The following is a 19,424-nucleotide window of genomic DNA, read 5'->3' on the forward strand; positions in this document are numbered from 1 at the left end:
GAGAGTATGGTTCATCCAGGATGCTCTTTTCATTCTGTATCCGCTGCATCGTCCCTGTAGAGCTGGGGTCCATTATCAGCACGTTCTGACTACCAGCTCTGCCGAACTTACAGTCACTCTTTCTGGAGTCAGTCGTCCTGCACACCTCGTAATTGTACACGTGCTGGAGAGTCCCTGTCCCCAAAGTGTCTGAGTAACGTGGTGGATAATATGGAATCACAGGGAGATTGGAGTGATACATGATGCGAGACTGTCTCCATCTGTAGATTTTCACTGATATAATCACCACTAAACACGTGATGAAGAGGAAGGAAACTACAGCCAGAGCCAACACTAAGTAAAAAGTCAGGTTGTCATTGTACTCCTTGTCGTGGGGAAAGTCAGTGAACTCCGACAGCACTTCAGGGAAGCTGTCCGCCACCGCCACGTTAACAATGACTGTAGCTGAACGAGAGGGCTGTCCGTTGTCCTCCACTATAACAGTCAGTCTCTGTTTGACTGCATCTTTATCAGTGACCTGGCGGATAGTTCTTATTTCTCCATTCTGTAAGCCCACTTCAAACAGCGCCCTGTCTGTGGCTTTCTGCAGTTTATAGGAGAGCCAGGCATTTTGTCCAGAGTCCACATCAACAGCCACCACTTTAGTCACCAGATAGCCCACATCTGCTGAACGAGGAACCATTTCAGCCACCAGAGAGCCACCAGTCTGGACTGGGTAGAGAACCTGAGGAGGGTTGTCGTTCTGGTCCTGGATCAGGATTTTCACAGTCACGTTACTACTGAGTGGGGGAGAGCCTCCATCCTGAGCTTTGACGCGGAAGTGGAAGTCTTTGATCTGCTCGTAGTCAAAAGAGCGCACTGCATGGATGACTCCACTATCAGCACTGACGGACACATATGAGGAGACTGGCACTCCGTTAACAGAGGAGTCCTCCAGTATGTAAGAAACACGGGCATTCTGGTTCCAGTCAGCGTCTCTGGCTTTCACTGTGAATATAGAGAGACCTGGTGTGTTGTTTTCTACAATGTAGGCCTCATATGAGCTCCTCTCAAAGACAGGCGCGTTGTCATTGACGTCAGAGATCTGTAAGGTGAGAGTGACGCTGCTGGAGAGGGAGGGTACTCCCTCATCAGAGCAGGTCACGGTTATATTGTACTCGGAGTCTCTCTCTCTGTCTAAATCACTGTCTGTCAGAAGGTTAAAAAAATTACTTGATGTCGGCTTTAGTGTGAAAGGAATATGTTCAGTAATGGCGCAGCGGACTTTGCCATTATCCCCAGAATCTATATCCTGTACATTTACCATAGTCACAACTGTTGCTGGTTTAGAGTCCTCGGGAATCATATTAGTCTGTGACATAATATTAATAACTGGCTTGTTATCATTAATGTCTATCACTTCAACTCTAATCTTACATGAATCTGTCAGGCCTCCGTCATCACTTGCTTGTACATGTATTTGATAATAACGTGCCTTTTCATAATCTACGCCACTTTTAGAGATCAAATCCCCACTTATATCATCAATTTCAAACATGTCTCTTACATCTGCAGCGGTATTGGATATAGAGTATGTTATCTTGGAATTTGATCCTTTATCAGCATCAGATGCAGTGACCCTAGTTATGACTGTACCTTTAGCGGAATTTTCTGTTATTGTAGCTTTGTACACCGTCTTGGTAAAAACAGGTGCATTATCATTTACATCAAGCACTGTAACATGTATCTGCGCTGTCCCAGATAGATTTGGTTCGCCTCCGTCTACTGCAGTTAAAACCAGAAATATCTCCTCTTCCTTTTCTCTGTCAAGAGGTTTTTGTAAAACCATTTCGACAATCTTTTCTCCATCAGGCTGATCCTTCAATTTCAACGCAAAATTCTCGGTTTTACTCAGAATATAACTCTGCAGAGTATTGATGCCAACATCAGGATCTATGGCCCTCTCTAGCAAGAATTTCGCCCCTACCGTGGCAGATTCGCTTATTTTGAATTTCATATCAGTTTTTTCAAATGCTGGAGTGTTGTCGTTTATATCGGTAATTTCTACAACTACAGTATAAAATTCCATAGGGTTTTCTAGTATAACCTGAAAATGTAAAGCGCAGGGCGTCGTCTGTCCACACAGCACTTCTCTGTCTATTTTCTCTTTGATAAGGAGGACTCCTCGTTCTCTGTTAAGCTCGATGTGCTCTGCACTGTCTCCTGTAAAAATCCGGGCTTTGCCTGATGTTAAACGTTTTCTGTCTAACCCTAGATCCTGAGCAATATTACCGATTATTGATCCCTTAGCCATTTCCTCGGGAATGGAGTAGCTGACCTGTCCAAAAACCAACGAAAGCGAGAGGACACAGATAAACAACAGCACTTGCCCCCTCATTGTTCCTTTCCGTGTTTCCATTCGACACGAAGCCCGTTACAGTCCAACTTCCACTGGAGGAAAAATCCGCTCTTTTACTGTAATATGTAAGAGCTTGCAGTATTCATCTACTGAAAATTTACTGTAGCCTTCCGTGTCGGTGCTCACTGTGTAATAGTTGTACTGCACGTCTCTTTCTGACTGATTTAGGAAGAAAAGAAGATGATGGGGGGAGGTACTGCTGAAACCTGCTTCACACTTGTCACACACTGGCCAACAGCGGCCCTAAGAGTTCAATCCAATGTACTACAAAATTCTGGCAAATGGGAATTAGTGAGTCCTATACAGACGTTTAACATCGCATGACTGATATTTAACAAACTATGCTCCATCTTAAAACCACTACTCTTGAAATGTGAAATATATCTGTGAAGCTCCACCACCGTCAATAAGACACCAGTAATAACTGCCTTCATGAATTTTTTCAGGTATAACCACACCCGGACAAGCAAATGGGAGCTAATATGAATACAGGTGCCTGACCTGCACCGAGTCCAGGGTTCACACACGATCAAAGAACAAATAAGGACACGTATTATAGTCTGCGATAAACGGGTATTTATTTTTCATTAAATCTGTACTGACGACATTTATTATAGTAGGTGTAAAACTGGGTTTTTGAGAATATATAATAGGAAATACATTGTAAAATAATGTTAAATTCTAACCTCCAGAGGAGAGTCTGACCAAGAAGGGAGGGAGACTGAGGCGCTGTCCGCGGTACTGAACTTGAGGAAAAGAACAAACACCCGAGAGTATATATTTCGAAGCTCTCGTCTCTTTAATTCTTCAAGTATTTACTATCATAATACCAAGCCACGCTGGAAAAAAAAACTGTAAACAATGTTTCTTGTGTTCAAGTGATACGATTTGTGAAACAAAACGTGTAAGAATAAGCAGGGCCGTAAAAATCCACATTCATCTAGAATACCGTCATCAACGTGATTAACAAGAATCAATATTTAGCTAAATTAATTGAAAGGGGAACATTTAAATGAACACATATCCTAATGCAATGTTGCTAACATCATTAGCTCTGTATAACTGACTGGTTTCTGCTGTCTGGTGTGTTGAGATTCAATTCTTGACGACAAACACATTTAAAAAGGCAACTCAGACATAACAAAAGCGTAAATGTTTCTAACCTCTAGAGGAGAGTCTGGTTCATCCAGGATGCTCTTTTCATTCTGTATCCGCTGCATCGTCCCTGTAGAGCTGGGGTCCATTATCAGCACGTTCTGACTACCAGCTCTGCCGAACTTACAGTCACTCTTTCTGGAGTCAGTCGTCCTGCACACCTCGTAATTGTACACGTGCTGGAGAGTCCCTGTCCCCAAAGTGTCTGAGTAACGTGGTGGATAATATGGAATCACAGGGAGATTGGAGTGATACATGATGCGAGACTGTCTCCATCTGTAGATTTTCACTGATATAATCACCACTAAACACGTGATGAAGAGGAAGGAAACTACAGCCAGAGCCAACACTAAGTAAAAAGTCAGGTTGTCATTGTACTCCTTGTCGTGGGGAAAGTCAGTGAACTCCGACAGCACTTCAGGGAAGCTGTCCGCCACCGCCACGTTAACAATGACTGTAGCTGAACGAGAGGGCTGTCCGTTGTCCTCCACTATAACAGTCAGTCTCTGTTTGACTGCATCTTTATCAGTGACCTGGCGGATAGTTCTTATTTCTCCATTCTGTAAGCCCACTTCAAACAGCGCCCTGTCTGTGGCTTTCTGCAGTTTATAGGAGAGCCAGGCATTTTGTCCAGAGTCCACATCAACAGCCACCACTTTAGTCACCAGATAGCCCACATCTGCTGAACGAGGCACCATTTCAGCCACCAGAGAGCCACCAGTCTGGACTGGGTAGAGAACCTGAGGAGGGTTGTCGTTCTGGTCCTGGATCAGTATTTTCACAGTCACGTTACTACTGAGTGGAGGAGAGCCTCCATCCTGAGCTTTGACGCGGAAGTGGAAATCTTTGATCTGCTCGTAGTCAAAAGAGCGCACTGCATGGATGACTCCACTATCAGCACTGACGGACACATATGAGGAGACTGGCACTCCGTTAACAGAGGAGTCCTCCAGTATGTAAGAAACACGGGCATTCTGGTTCCAGTCAGCGTCTCTGGCTTTCACTGTGAATATAGAGAGACCTGGTGTGTTGTTTTCTACAATGTAGGCCTCATATGAGCTCCTCTCAAAGACAGGCGCGTTGTCATTGACGTCAGAGATCTGTAAGGTGAGAGTGACGCTGCTGGAGAGGGAGGGTACTCCCTCATCAGAGCAGGTCACTGTTATATTGTACTCAGAGTATCCCTCTCTATCTAAGTCGCTGTCTGTTGTCAAACTAAAGAAATTATTTGACGTAGAGGAAATTGTGAATGGAATGTTCTCGTTAATGTAACATTGAACTTTTCCATTTTTCCCCGAGTCTGGGTCTTGGATATTTATCATCGTCACAACAGTGCCAGGCTGAATGTCCTCTTTAATAGTACTAGATTTTGACATGACATTTATTAAAGGTGTGTTGTCATTTGTGTCAGTTATTTCCACTATAATTTTACAGGAATCCGTTAGCCCTCCTTCATCACTGGCTTGAACGTGTATTTGATATAGTCGCTTTTTTTCATAGTCAGTGTTGCCATTCAGTGTAACTTCTCCAGTCTCTCTGTTTATCTCAAATAACTCGGAAACATTGTCGAGTAGGTTTAATATAGCATAAGATACTTTTCCATTCACTCCTTCGTCTGAGTCAGATGCACTAACAACCACTACTTGTGTCCCTGATGGCGAATCTTCTCTTATGGTGCTCTTATACATTTTTTGTGTAAAAACTGGAGCATTATCATTAATATCAAGCACATTTATGTTGATCTGAACTGTCCCAGTGAGCTGCGGCTCACCACCGTCTACTGCTGTTAACACAAGCGACAAACGATCCTGTTTCTCTCTATCTAGAGGTTTTTGTAACACCATTTCCACCATCTTGCTTCCGTCTGCTTGATTTTGCAGCCTCAAAACAAAGTTATCGGTTGGCTTTAACACATAATTTTGAAGGCCATTGACACCGACATCCAGATCTATTGCCTGCTGCAACAGAAATACTGCCCCTATAACAGCTGATTCGCTTATTCTAAATTTCATTTCACCTCTTTTAAAAATCGGGGCGTTGTCATTTATATCTGTAACCTCGACGGTAATGCTAAAAAATTCCATAGGATTCTCCAAAATAACCTGGAAATGCAGAGCACAGGGCGACGTCTCAGCGCAGATCACCTCTCTGTCTATTCTCTCTTTCACGAGGAGGACTCCTCTCTCTGTATTCAACTCGATGTATCCTGCACTGTCTCCCGTGTAAATGCGAGCTCTTCCCGACTTCAGTCTTTTCACATCCAAACCCAAATCTTGCGCTATATCACCCACGAAAGAACCCGTCGGCTTTTCCTCTGGGATAGAGTAGCTGACCTGCCCAATCACTGGACTGAAACAGAGGATCAGGATTAACAGCAGCACTTGCCGTCTCATTGTTCTTTCCGTCGTCTTCCTGTAAAACGAACTGATAAATATTCCTCTAAAAACGTATTGCTCCTCAGTAGTAATCCTCTTTATGTCATCTGCTTGTTTGCATCCACAACTTGGATCATGAATTGCATATGTAAAATGACAGTGTCAGCCAAAATTAACGTCCATAGCTCCAGTCTTCATATCCTGTACTGTTCATTGTGTCTTTCTCTCGTTCTCTGTCTCAAATAATGTGGGAGGTTCTCGTGATTTCTTCGCCCATCTAACACAAACTGGTCAACAGCGGCCCTAAGAGTTCACCATGCTGAATTACAGCATGCTGCACTCACAATCATTTTTAATGTTACAGAATTGTATAAATCAAAAATCTATTATTTGGTCACTTACCATGTGAACATATTTGTTTTGCCTTTGCTCTGAATTTCTTTTTATTTATTTCATTTTAAGATGAGCCAAGGCGGTGAACCACATGAGGAAGAGAAACTCAGCCTGTTAATGTTGTAAAATATGCTTTCACCTCACTTTCTCTCTCTGTTTCTGCCCCCCACCCCCTACACACACACACACACACACACACACACACACACACAGAGAGAGAGAGAGAGAGAGAGAGAGATACAGACCCACACGCACACGCACACACACCAAATAATTACTTGTCCTCAAGTAACAAAAAATCTGACCATGAAGTGAGGGAGAGGCGCTGTCCGCGGTACTGAACTCGGGGAAAAGAACATATTTTCGTATATATTTCAAGGTCTCTTTAATTCTTCAAGTATTTACTATCATGATACCAGCCACGCTGGAAAAAACTGTAAACAATGTTTCTTGTGAAACGAAACCTATAAGAATAAGCAGGGCCGTAAAAATCCACATTCATCTAGAATACCGTCATCAACGTGATTAACAAGAATCAATATTTAGCTAAATTCATTGAAAGGGGGACATTAAAGGCATTTAAATAAAAACATATCCTAATGCAATGTTGCTAACATCATTAGTTCCGTAAAACCGACTGGTTTCTGCTGTCTGGTGTGCTGAAATTAAATTATTGACGACAAACACAATTAAAAAGGCAACTCAGACATAACGAAAGGGTAAATATTTCTAACCTCCAGAGGAGAGTCTGGTTCATCCAAGATGCTCTTTTCATTCTGTATCCGCTGCATCGTCCCTGTAGAGCTGGGGTCCATTATCAGCACGTTCTGACTACCAGCTCTGCCGAACTTACAGTCACTCTTTCTGGAGTCAGTGGTCCTGCACACCTCGTAATTGTACACGTGCTGGAGAGTCCCTGTCCCCAAAGTGTCTGAGTAACGTGGTGGATAATATGGAATCACAGGGAGATTGGAGTGATACATGATGCGAGACTGTCTCCACCTGTAGATTTTCACTGATATAATCACCACTAAACACGTGATGAAGAGGAAGGAAACTACAGCCAGAGCCAACACTAAGTAAAAAGTCAGGTTGTCATTGTACTCCTTGTCGTGGGGAAAGTCAGTGAACTCCGACAGCACTTCAGGGAAGCTGTCCGCCACCGCCACGTTAACAATGACTGTAGCTGAACGAGAGGGCTGTCCGTTGTCCTCCACTATAACAGTCAGTCTCTGTTTGACTGCATCTTTATCAGTGACTTGGCGGATAGTTCTTATTTCTCCATTCTGTAAGCCCACTTCAAACAGCGCCCTGTCTGTGGCTTTCTGCAGTTTATAGGAGAGCCAGGCATTTTGTCCAGAGTCCACATCAACAGCCACCACTTTAGTCACCAGATAGCCCACATCTGCTGAACGAGGCACCATTTCAGCCACCAGAGAGCCACCAGTCTGGACTGGGTAGAGAACCTGAGGAGGGTTGTCGTTCTGGTCCTGGATCAGTATTTTCACAGTCACGTTACTACTGAGTGGAGGAGAGCCTCCATCCTGAGCTTTGACGCGGAAGTGGAAATCTTTGATCTGCTCGTAGTCAAAAGAGCGCACTGCATGGATGACTCCACTATCAGCACTGACGGACACATATGAGGAGACTGGCACTCCGTTAACAGAGGAGTCCTCCAGTATGTAAGAAACACGGGCATTCTGGTTCCAGTCAGCGTCTCTGGCTTTCACTGTGAATATAGAGAGACCTGGTGTGTTGTTTTCTACAATGTAGGCCTCATATGAGCTCCTCTCAAAGACAGGCGCGTTGTCATTGACGTCAGAGATCTGTAAGGTGAGAGTGACGCTGCTGGAGAGGGAGGGTACTCCCTCATCAGAGCAGGTCACTATTATATTGTACACAGACGCTGTCTCTCTGTCTAAATCACTATCCGTTACTAACGTAAAAAAATTATTTGACGATGACGTGATTGCAAAATGAATACTTTCATCTAGAGAACAGTGAACTTTGCCATTTTCATTTGAATCTGGATCTTGAATGTTCATCATTGTCAGAACCGTGCCTGGTTTTACATCCTCAGATATACTCGATGATGTTGACATGATGTTTATAGCTGGTGGGTTATCGTTTGTATCCAGCACTTCAATTATAACTTTACATACGTCCGAGTTACCTCCTTCATCTGATGCTTGAACATCTATCTCATAATGCCTAAATTTTTCATAGTCAAGTTTTCCCATTAACGTCAGTACACCATTGTCCTTATCTACATGAAACAGTTCAAGTGCGCCCTCTGGAACATTAGAAAGTGAGTAGTGTATGTGTCCGTGCGGACCTTCGTCTGCATCAGAAGCGCTCACAGTGGTTAGAACAGCTCCCTTTAACGAATTTTCTTTTACATTAGCTGTGTACTCTGTTTGAGCACAAACAGGTGCATTGTCATTTGCGTCCTGTACAGTAATAACAATTTGCATCGTTCCAGAGAGCTGTGGGTTGCCACCATCTGTGGCAGTTAATACTAAAGATAACCGCTCCTGTTTTTCTCGGTCGAGATGCTTCTTTAAAACCATCTCAACATTTCTACTACTACCAATTTTATACGGATTTAAAATGAACATTTCACTAGAGCTAAGCGAATAGCGCTGGAGTCCATTAATACCTACATCGACGTCAACAGCCTTTTCCAAGACAAATTTCGATCCAATGTGAGCCGTTTCACTAATGTCAAATTTCATTTCATTGTTCTTAAAAACGGGTGAGTTGTCATTAATATCGGTGACCTCGACTGTGACGCTATAAAATTGCATTGGATTTTCCAAAATTATTTGAAAGTCTAGAGCACAGGGCGTCGTCTGTCCGCATAATATTTCTCTGTCTATCCGTTCTTTGATTACAAGCAGCCCCCTTTCTTTATTTAATTCGATGTACTCCGGACTTTCTCCCGTATATATACGAGCTTTCCCTGCTTTCAGTCGTTTCACATCTAAACCTAAATCTTGGGCTATGTTACCAACCAAGGATCCTTTTGCCATTTCCTCTGGAATAGAGTAGCTAACCTGCCCGAAAACCGAGCTGAGGGAAACAAAAAACATCAAGAGCAATAGGCCCACTTGCCGTGTCATTGTTCTTGCCGACATTCTCCCGTATATAAAGATGGTATTAAAACAATAATCCAATGCAAAGATGTGAGGCAGAATATCGGTAAAATTATCCAGAATCCACACTCCCAAGAATGCTGACAATTCGCCTGGTATCTCCGCGTTTGACCATTTCCCCGTACAAGCTGTGCCTTTTTAATAAAGACTCTTTCTCTGTACCACTTTGAAGTGATGGGGGAGGTACAGCTGCAATGAGCTCTGAAATCTCAGCAGACTGGTCAACAGCGTCCCTGTGAGTTAAATGTAAGGAACTACATATCACATAGACAGGCTTATTTTCTCCTGATTTTAACAGGTGTTAAACACAATTATTACTACCAAAAATAGAATTAATTAGCTGCGCAGTGCTGTATCAATATAATAACACTAAATCTCTCTTTACGCAAATACATACAGGCAAATACATATGTCCAAAAACCACTAGCACATAGAGGAAGCCAGGAAGTCCTACATAACAATAAAAACCTCAACCTAATGTTGTGCTGTCCATGGTCCTGAAAGGCCCAGGAAAGATTATGACAAGACGGTAGCATGTTTCAATCTTACAGTGTGACTCTCTGAGAATGACATTGTGGTATCCTGTAAATGTCATTTTGAATATTCTTTCTGTTCTTAAAGTTGATTAACGTCAACTTTTCATGCTGTCTTATGAAGCACTGGTGTTACTAAATAAAAATAAGTAGACTTCAATTCACAGTTATTTTAGATACTAGAATAAGCAATGCATCATTCTAGTGTCCGTCTGTTAGAAATTACTGAAGCGGAAAAAATACAGAATAACAAAAAAAGCGTTTAACTAACATCAAGTCGAATCTATGGTAGTAGTGAAATAGGTATTCACGTAAATTTATAAATAGACAAAGCCAACCTATAGAGGAGTGTCTGGTTCTTCCAGGATGCTCTACTAAAAAACAGCTTAGCACTAACTTAGAGTCAAGAATGAAGTTGTATTTGGAGTATCAATACAAAGGCAGCATTCAAGTGAAGTCATGTAAACTGAGACGCTGTCCGTGGTGCTGAAACGACAATCACGTGCATCAGTTCACCATAAAGCTACACTCATTATTGAGAGCCAAAACTACAACATTTAACTCACCTCTAGAGGAGAGTCTGGTTCATCCAGGATGCTCTTTTCATTCTGTATCCGCTGCATCGTCCCTGTAGAGCTGGGGTCCATTATCAGCACGTTCTGACTACCAGCTCTGCCGAACTTACAGTCACTCTTTCTGGAGTCAGTCGTCCTGCACACCTCGTAATTGTACACGTGCTGCAGAGTCCCTGTCCCCAAAGTGTCTGAGTAACGTGGTGGATAATATGGAATCACAGGGAGATTGGAGTGATACATGATGCGAGACTGTCTCCATCTGTAGATTTTCACTGATATAATCACCACTAAACACGTGATGAAGAGGAAGGAAACTACAGCCAGAGCCAACACTAAGTAAAAAGTCAGGTTGTCATTGTACTCCTTGTCGTGGGGAAAGTCAGTGAACTCCGACAGCACTTCAGGGAAGCTGTCCGCCACCGCCACGTTAACAATGACTGTAGCTGAACGAGAGGGCTGTCCGTTGTCCTCCACTATAACAGTCAGTCTCTGTTTGACTGCATCTTTATCAGTGACCTGGCGGATAGTTCTTATTTCTCCATTCTGTAAGCCCACTTCAAACAGCGCCCTGTCTGTGGCTTTCTGCAGTTTATAGGAGAGCCAGGCGTTTTGTCCAGAGTCCACATCAACAGCCACCACTTTAGTCACCAGATAGCCCACATCTGCTGAACGAGGCACCATTTCAGCCACCAGAGAGCCACCAGTCTGGACTGGGTAGAGAACCTGAGGAGGGTTGTCGTTCTGGTCCTGGATCAGTATTTTTACTGTCACATTACTACTGAGTGGAGGAGAGCCTCCATCCTGAGCTTTGACTGTGAATGCAAGATTTTTGATCTGTTCATAATCAAATGAACGAACTGCATGTATAACCCCAGTTTCAGAGTTTATGGACACAAATGAAGAAATTGGATTGCCACTGACTTGTGTGTCATCCAGAAAGTACGCAAGTCTGGCGTTTTGATTCCAGTCTGAGTCTTGTGCGCTCACACTGAATATTGACAACCCAGGGGCATTATTTTCAACAATATAGGCAGTATAACCTGGTTTAGTAAAGACTGGGGAATTGTCATTTACATCAGATATTTTTAGGTGTAAAGCTGCTTTAGTAAAAAGTGGAGGTGAGCCTGAATCGGTCGCAGTTATGGTAATATTGTATTCTGGTTTGGACTCACGATCAAAGGGTACCTCTGACAACAAATTGTAATAATTAGTCAAAGAGGACTGGATTTTGAAGGGGAGATTAGAATCTATTGAGCAGGTTATCTGGCCGTTTCTTTCAGAGTCAGCGTCTTTAACATTAAAAACAGCTATCGTCGTACCTGGTGGGGCGTCCTCTGAAACAGGGCTGGTGAATGACATTATATTTATAAGCGGTGCATTATCATTTATGTCAGTGACCTCAATAACAACTTTGGTTGCATCACTCAGGCCACCCTGGTCTTTTGCAATTACTCTAATTTCGTATTTTCTGTCTTTTTCGAAATCAATATATTTAGCAACAGTTATTTTGCCAGAGAAACTGTCAATTTCAAATATTTCCCCTGATTTTCCATTTACATTAGAGACCGTATATGTAACCAAGCCATTAGACCCACTGTCGGGATCTGTTGCGTTCACAGTCGTTATATAGGTGCCTATGGCAGCATTTTCTGTCACTGTGGCAGTGTACAGTGACTGATTAAATACAGGAGGGTTATCATTAGCATCAAGAACAGTGACCTCGATATTTACTGTACCAGACCGATGAGGAGTTCCTCCGTCTACTGCTATCAGTTTTAAAGAGAGGTGTGGTTTCAACTCTCTGTCTAATGGTTTCTGCAATATCATTACAGCGAATTTGACTCCACCTGCGTTGGACTGCTGCTTCAGGACGAAATTATCATTAGGGGACAAGACATAGTTCTGCAAACCGTGGGTTCCAGCATCGGGATCATACGCGCTTTCTAAATCGAAATGTGATCCTACTGTAGCAGATTCGCTAATTTCCAGATTAATTACATTATTTTTGAAAGTCGGCGCATGATCATTCACGTCTAGTATTTCTACTGTTACCCTGTGCAGTTCAATAGGATTTTCCAAAATGATTTCAAAGCTGAAGCTGCACGGTGTTACGTCTCCACAGAGCTCTTCGCGATCTATTCTCTCATTCACAACTAATATCCCTTTGTCTGTTTTCAGTTCCGTGTACTGGTTCGTCTCTCCCGTCACGATGCGGGCCCTACCAGAACGGAGCCTCTTCAGATCTAAACCTAGATCTTGTGCTACATTACCGATCAGAGAGCCTTTCTTCATTTCCTCTGGAATCGAATAACGGATTTGGCCGTTGGTGGTGGCAATCATGAAGTCAAAAATGAACAGTTGCCACGCCACTGTCCAACACAACTGCCATTTTCTGCATCGGTGCTGCCGGATCCCCATGTCGTTAAAAGTATAATCCTTGAAGTAACAACGAATAAAATCCTTCAGCCACACATACAGACTCAAATGACAATCCAGTTCAAAAATGCTGCATTTCTATGAAGCAGAACTGTTCGATCATTATGAAATAAAAAAGGCTGTCTCGGCGCGAGTGCGTCTCAGTCGAACGTCCCCTTTTATGATGACTGTGTTTTCGTCACCTCGTCGTCTCTTCCCTATCACTGCCGCAGCAACACTCAGTTTTCCTGATCAACAGCGTCCCTTAGAGTCCAAACAGAGGAAACAACCCAGCCATAGGCAGAAGGGCAAAATAAAAAAAAAACCTTTAACCACACACTCCACACACAAACTAACCAAAATCAGAGCCAGCAATTCATAAACCAAATATATCTAATACGGAGCCATCAAACAACACCAACAACAACAACAACAACAACAACAACAACTAATGACCACATATTAATGCAGTATAATAGGGAAACCTCCAGAGCGGTGTGATTGTAAGTCGTATAAAGCTTAATTACTCTGATGCAAAATACAAGCAATGCTCCTGTAACACATGATACACAAGAATAAAACTAATATACAAGTGTAATGTCAGATCAATGTCTTAAAATAGCAGCCAGTGTCATGTAATTCTTAAAGTAAATACAGAAGCATCTTATCCAGTCAGACTAAGTGGGGTGGGGTGCTGTCCGTGGTGCTGAAAAGGCAGGCATGTTCCCTGAGTAAACACCGAAAGAAAAATAACGGCACAAAGAGAAAGCTACATTATTTAACTAACCTCTAGAGGAGAGTCTGGTTCATCCAGGATGCTCTTTTCATTCTGTATCCGCTGCATCGTCCCTGTAGAGCTGGGGTCCATTATCAGCACGTTCTGACTACCAGCTCTGCCGAACTTACAGTCACTCTTTCTGGAGTCAGTCGTCCTGCACACCTCGTAATTGTACACGTGCTGGAGAGTCCCTGTCCCCAAAGTGTCTGAGTAACGTGGTGGATAATATGGAATCACAGGGAGATTGGAGTGATACAGGATGCGAGACTGTCTCCATCTGTAGATTTTCACTGATATAATCACCACTAAACACGTGATGAAGAGGAAGGAAACTACAGCCAGAGCCAACACTAAGTAAAAAGTCAGGTTGTCATTGTACTCCTTGTCGTGGGGAAAGTCAGTGAACTCCGACAGCACTTCAGGGAAGCTGTCCGCCACCGCCACGTTAACAATGACTGTAGCTGAACGAGAGGGCTGTCCGTTGTCCTCCACTATGACAGTCAGTCTCTGTTTGACTGCATCTTTATCAGTGACCTGGCGGATAGTTCTTATTTCTCCATTCTGTAAGCCCACTTCAAACAGCGCCCTGTCTGTGGCTTTCTGCAGTTTATAGGAGAGCCAGGCATTTTGTCCAGAGTCCACATCAACAGCCACCACTTTAGTCACCAGATAGCCCACATCTGCTGAACGAGGCACCATTTCAGCCACCAGAGAGCCACCAGTCTGGACTGGGTAGAGAACCTGAGGAGGGTTGTCGTTCTGGTCCTGGATCAGTATTTTCACAGTCACGTTACTACTGAGTGGAGGAGAGCCTCCATCCTGAGCTTTGACTACTAGCTGAAGCTCTTTAATCTGCTCAAAATCAAATGAACGTATTGAATTAATAACCCCAGTTTCGCTGTTTATGGAGACGTAAGACGAGATTGGACTACCATTCATCTGTGTTTCTTCAACAAAGTACGAAATTCTTGCGTTTTGATTCCAGTCGCTGTCACGTGCTTTGATGGAAAATATGGACATTCCTGGGGAATTATTTTCTGTCACGCGAGCGACGTAAATTGCTTTATCAAATACTGGGGCATTGTCATTCACATCAGATATTTTTAAACGCAATACTGTTGTGGTTGATAAAGACGGCGAACCTGAATCGACAGCTCTTACAGTTATATTATACTCTGGCACAACTTCTCTATCAAAATAAGAGTCTGTTACTAAAGCATAGTAATTAGTTAATGTGGATTTTATTTTAAATGGGAGGCTGCTGTCCGTCGTACAAGTAATCTGACCATTTTGCTCCGAGTCTGCGTCAACCACATTAATAATTGCAACTGTGGTTCCTGGGGCAGAATCCTCCGCCACGGGGCTGGAGAACGACATCACATTTATGATAGGTGCATTATCATTGACGTCTACGATCTCAATCAGCACCTTACTTGAATCTGTTAGACCTCCTTGGTCCATTGCTTCGATCATAATTTCATGTTTCTTTTCTTTTTCATAATCTACTTGCCCTACAAGTGTTATGACTCCTGTAATTTCGTCTAAATTAAATATATCAGACAGCTGCTCTTTCATGTTTGAAAATCTGTATGTGACGTGACCGTTTGATCCACTGTCTGCATCACTTGCATTCACTGTCGTGATATAGGTGCCTTTTGCTGCGTTCTCCGAGACAGTGGCTCTGTACAGAGACTGGTTAAAAATGGGAGGATTATCATTAGCATCGAGCACTGTGATATCAATATTTACTGTACCAGATCTATGCGGAGTTCCCCCGTCAACAGCAATGAGCTTCAGTGATATCCTTGGTTCGCTTTCCCTGTCTAATGGTTTTTGTAAGATCATCTCGGCATATTTTCTACCATCTGGAGTTGAGTGTTGCTTCAGACTAAATACGTCATTGGTAGTTAATATGTATTTCTGCAGACCATTACTCCCCACATCTGCGTCTTCGGCACTGGCTAATAAAAAGCGCGAGCCCAATGTAGCGGTTTCGCTTATTTCAAACTTAATTGCATCCTTTCTGAATGTCGGAGAGTTGTCATTTATGTCAGTTATCTCTACTGTAATTCGATGCAACTCCATAGGATTTTCTAAAATTACCTCAAAGGTGAAGCTACATGGTGTTACGTCTCCACAAAGCTGCTCACGGTCTATTCTCTCGTTCACTACTAAAATGCCTTTGTCTGTTTTCAACTCGGTGTACTGGATGTTCTGTCCGGTCACGATACGAGCGCGGCCAGAACGAAGCCTTTGCACATCCAAACCTAGGTCCTGAGCCACATTACCAATAAGGGAACCTTTTTTCAGCTCCTCGGAAATTGTATACCTGATTTGGCCCGACACGATGTGACTGAGAGACAACAGGAACAGCAGAAACGGCCATACTGAGCTCCAATACAAACGCCATTTTATGAACGAAGGTCGAGAATTTTCAAACGCCATCGCGTAAATTAGAAAAGACAAAAGCAAAGACCTGGTGTTCAAAATCCACAAAAAGCAAAGACAGTCGTATCAAGTAATCCTTTGATTTTGAAGTCCTTGTTCCGAATGAATGTGTGATCGTACTCCTGCTCATGAAGCTCTGCTTGTCTTCACTTATGTATAAAAGGGAAAATGAGGGCTCGGCCTCCACTGAATCCACCCTGAATATTGTTTCATTGACCAACAGCGTCCCTTACTGTCCAAAGTATGAATACCAGGAACACAGGCAGAACAGAGAGGTTAAAACTAAACCTCAATTTGCTAAGCAGTGAGGTGTAGAAGAGGTGGCGTTGTTCATTATAACTAAAACACACAGTTCTGATTAACATAACACATAAAACGAACATTTTTCATCACATCTCAATTAAGAATGATGAGCGAGGGTATCATTCAGCCAGGGGAGCTGTCCATCAATTCTGGTTCTGAAAATGCTTCATCAGTGACAAAATGTATTACCCCAAGGGGCACCCACGCCAAAATAGGATCTCAAAAAGAGAAAAGACATGTAATTATGGGTGAAAATCAATATGTCAAAGTCCTCACCTCTAGAGGAGAGTCTGGTTCATCCAGGATGCTCTTTTCATTCTGTATCCGCTGCATCGTCCCTGTAGAGCTGGGGTCCATTATCAGCACGTTCTGACTACCAGCTCTGCCGAACTTACAGTCACTCTTTCTGGAGTCAGTCGTCCTGCACACCTCGTAATTGTACACGTGCTGGAGAGTCCCTGTGCCCAAAGTGTCTGAGTAACGTGGTGGATAATATGGAATCACAGGGAGATTGGAGTGATACAGGATGCGAGACTGTCTCCATCTGTAGATTTTCACTGATATAATCACCACTAAACACGTGATGAAGAGGAAGGAAACTACAGCCAGAGCCAACACTAAGTAAAAAGTCAGGTTGTCATTGTACTCCTTGTCGTGGGGAAAGTCAGTGAACTCCGACAGCACTTCAGGGAAGCTGTCCGCCACCGCCACGTTAACAATGACTGTAGCTGAACGAGAGGGCTGTCCGTTGTCCTCCACTATGACAGTCAGTCTCTGTTTGACTGCATCTTTATCAGTGACCTGGCGGATAGTTCTTATTTCTCCATTCTGTAAGCCCACTTCAAACAGCGCCCTGTCTGTGGCTTTCTGCAGTTTATAGGAGAGCCAGGCATTTTGTCCAGAGTCCACATCAACAGCCACCACTTTAGTCACCAGATAGCCCACATCTGCTGAACGAGGCACCATTTCAGCCACCAGAGAGCCACCAGTCTGGACTGGGTAGAGAACCTGAGGAGGGTTGTCGTTCTGGTCCTGAACATTTAATTTAACGGTCGCATTGCTACTTAGAGGTGGTGAACCTCCATCCTGAGCTTTTACTAAAATGTCTATAGTTTTAATTTGCTCATAGTCAAATGATCGAACCGCCTGTATGACTCCATTTTCTGAATTAATAGATATATAAGTGGATATAGGGTTACCATTTAGCTGAGTGTCAATAAGCAGGTAAGACACTCGTGCGTTCTGCCCTGAGTCAGAGTCACGTGCTTTTACAGAAAACACAGACAGTCCTGGAGAATTATTCTCCATGATATTAGCTTCGTAATAACTCTGCTCAAACACGGGGGCATTATCATTGACGTCAGAGACTCGAAGTGTTATTGTCTTATTAGTTGAGAGTTGTGGGCTACCTTCATCCACAGCCGTGAAAGTAATATTATAATCGGGATGACGCTCCCTGTCGAGGACACCGTTTGTTACTAGAGTATAATAATTCTTTAGAGATGAATGGATTGTGAACGGGATATTTCCACTAACTGCACAATCCACTTTGCCATTTTTGCCTGAATCTACATCTTTAACATTTATGATGGCTACTGTAGTCCCACTGGGGGAATCCTCAGCGATGGTGTTAGAAAAGGAGGTTAGTGTTATTACAGGTGCATTATCATTTACGTCTGTGACTTCAACTATTACATTTGTTGATGTGCTCTGCCCCCCTTGATCCTTTGCCAGCACTCCGATCTCATAAATCTTATTCTCTTCATAATCAATCAAACCGTTTACAGTCAAATCGCCGCTTTTTTCATCCAGAAGAAATAGTTCTGCAACATCGCTTGACATGTGATTAAAGTGATATGAAACACGTCCATTCATCCCTTCATCTGCGTCTGTTGCGCTCAACCTCACCACTAAAGTGCCCTTTGGAACATTTTCTTTAACAGACGCCTTGAAAATTGATTGTGTAAAAACTGGAGCGTTGTCATTCGTGTCTCTGACGGTGACGTGTATTTTAAGTGTCCCCGATCTCTGTGGTTCACCCCCGTCCACAGCAGTCAGAGTGAGAAGCAGATTTTCCTCTTTCTCTCGATCTAACGCATTAGAAAGATACACCTGTGCATATTTATGACCATTTGGGCTGGACAGGACCTTAATACTGAAATGCGTCTTTGGGTGCAGCATATAGCCACTTAAAGCGTTAATGCCGACGTCAGGGTCGGTGGCACTCACTTGTAATATGTCGGTTCCCGGAAGAGCTGACTCTAGTATTTCTACGAACATTTCTTTCTCACGAAACACAGGAACATTATCATTAACATCCAACACTTCCACTACGACACTATGTAGTTGCATTGGATTCATCATAATCATTTCAAAACTCAAGCTGCAGGGCGATGTCTGCCCGCAGAGCAGCTCTCTATCTATTCTTTCCCCCACCACCAGAATCCCTTTGTCTACATCCAGTCGAATATACTCGCTGCTATCACCGTTAACGATTCGGGCACCGCCTAATTTCAGTCTTTTAGCGTCGATACCTAAATCCTCAGCCACATTTCCCACAAAAGAGCCCTTCCTCATCTCCTCGGGGACAGAGTAGCGGATCTGGCTGACCGTCGCTTCAATGAGAAAAACAAGGATGAGGGCCTGTACTTGCCATTTAATGGTGAGTTCACTGCTGATAATAGCCATATTCCTGAATCAATTTGTCCAACACCACATTAAAGTATGTCGCAAACAGCAAGACTAATAGTCCTTAAAGTCGTCCTGCTCAAATGTATAGAATCCACAGTGTGACAACGAAAACGTCAAACTAAAAATCAGCGGTGGAAATGAGCACCGACTGTCCTGCTCTCCATGGTATACTAAAAGAAGGACTGGAGGTGTAGCTTCATTTCAG

The 19,424-nt window shown here is 43.2% G+C and overlaps 4 protein-coding genes and 3 pseudogenes across 36 annotated transcripts in view; all 7 read right to left on the minus strand.

Annotated features, from left to right (window-relative positions):
• LOC146979800 (protocadherin gamma-A7-like) overlaps positions 1 to 2,656 on the minus strand; it is a 3,198-nt gene extending 542 nt beyond the window's left edge. Inside the window, exons 1-2 of the mRNA XM_085788835.1 lie at positions 2,049 to 2,656; positions 25 to 761 (exon numbers count right to left, since the gene is read on the minus strand). Coding sequence (XP_085644961.1) covers positions 25 to 761; positions 2,049 to 2,398 — 1,087 coding nt within the window. The 5' untranslated portion in view covers positions 2,399 to 2,656. The remainder of the gene's footprint in view (positions 1 to 24; positions 762 to 2,048) is intronic.
• The window catches only part of LOC146979773 (protocadherin gamma-C5-like), a 298,812-nt gene that overhangs the window by 132,326 nt on the left and 147,062 nt on the right, over positions 1 to 19,424 (minus strand). The gene's annotated exons all lie outside the window — the stretch shown is intronic.
• Positions 3,517 to 6,099, minus strand: LOC146979801 (protocadherin gamma-A7-like). Its single transcript, XM_085788836.1, has 2 exons — positions 5,618 to 6,099; positions 3,517 to 4,330 (listed from the first exon to the last, which is right to left on the minus strand). The coding sequence occupies exons 1-2, from the start codon at positions 5,944 to 5,946 to the stop codon at positions 3,517 to 3,519; spliced, it is 1,143 nt and encodes a 380-aa protein (XP_085644962.1). The 5' UTR covers positions 5,947 to 6,099.
• LOC146979802 (protocadherin gamma-A2-like) lies at positions 7,011 to 10,097 on the minus strand. The gene has a single exon (XM_085788837.1). It carries the CDS (start codon positions 9,456 to 9,458, stop codon positions 7,011 to 7,013), a length of 2,448 nt encoding a protein of 815 aa, XP_085644963.1. The 5' UTR covers positions 9,459 to 10,097.
• Positions 10,567 to 13,255, minus strand: LOC146979803 (protocadherin gamma-A3 pseudogene; annotated as a pseudogene). Its single transcript, XR_015036832.1, has one exon. The product of XR_015036832.1 is annotated as a protocadherin gamma-A3 pseudogene (transcript).
• LOC146979804 (protocadherin gamma-A2 pseudogene) lies at positions 13,778 to 16,383 on the minus strand (annotated as a pseudogene). Its single transcript, XR_015036833.1, has one exon. The product of XR_015036833.1 is annotated as a protocadherin gamma-A2 pseudogene (transcript).
• LOC146979805 (protocadherin gamma-A5 pseudogene) lies at positions 16,769 to 19,282 on the minus strand (annotated as a pseudogene). Its single transcript, XR_015036915.1, has one exon. The product of XR_015036915.1 is annotated as a protocadherin gamma-A5 pseudogene (transcript).

The sequence above is a fragment of the Trachurus japonicus genome, chromosome 10 (genome assembly GCF_045865225.1).
Source record: "Trachurus japonicus isolate A0001 chromosome 10, Traja_1.0".
NCBI lineage: Eukaryota > Metazoa > Chordata > Actinopteri > Carangiformes > Carangidae > Trachurus > Trachurus japonicus.

Coding starts and splice junctions, on each gene's coding strand:
- LOC146979801 (XM_085788836.1), bottom strand. CDS start 5,946: ATGAGACGGCAAGTGCTGCTGTTAATCCTGATCCTCTGTTTCAGTCCA. Junction 4,331..5,617: donor ATGGAATTTTTTAGCATTAC/CGTCGAGGTTAC, acceptor CGTGACTGTGAA/AATACTGATCCAGGACCAGA.
- LOC146979802 (XM_085788837.1), bottom strand. CDS start 9,458: ATGTCGGCAAGAACAATGACACGGCAAGTGGGCCTATTGCTCTTGATG.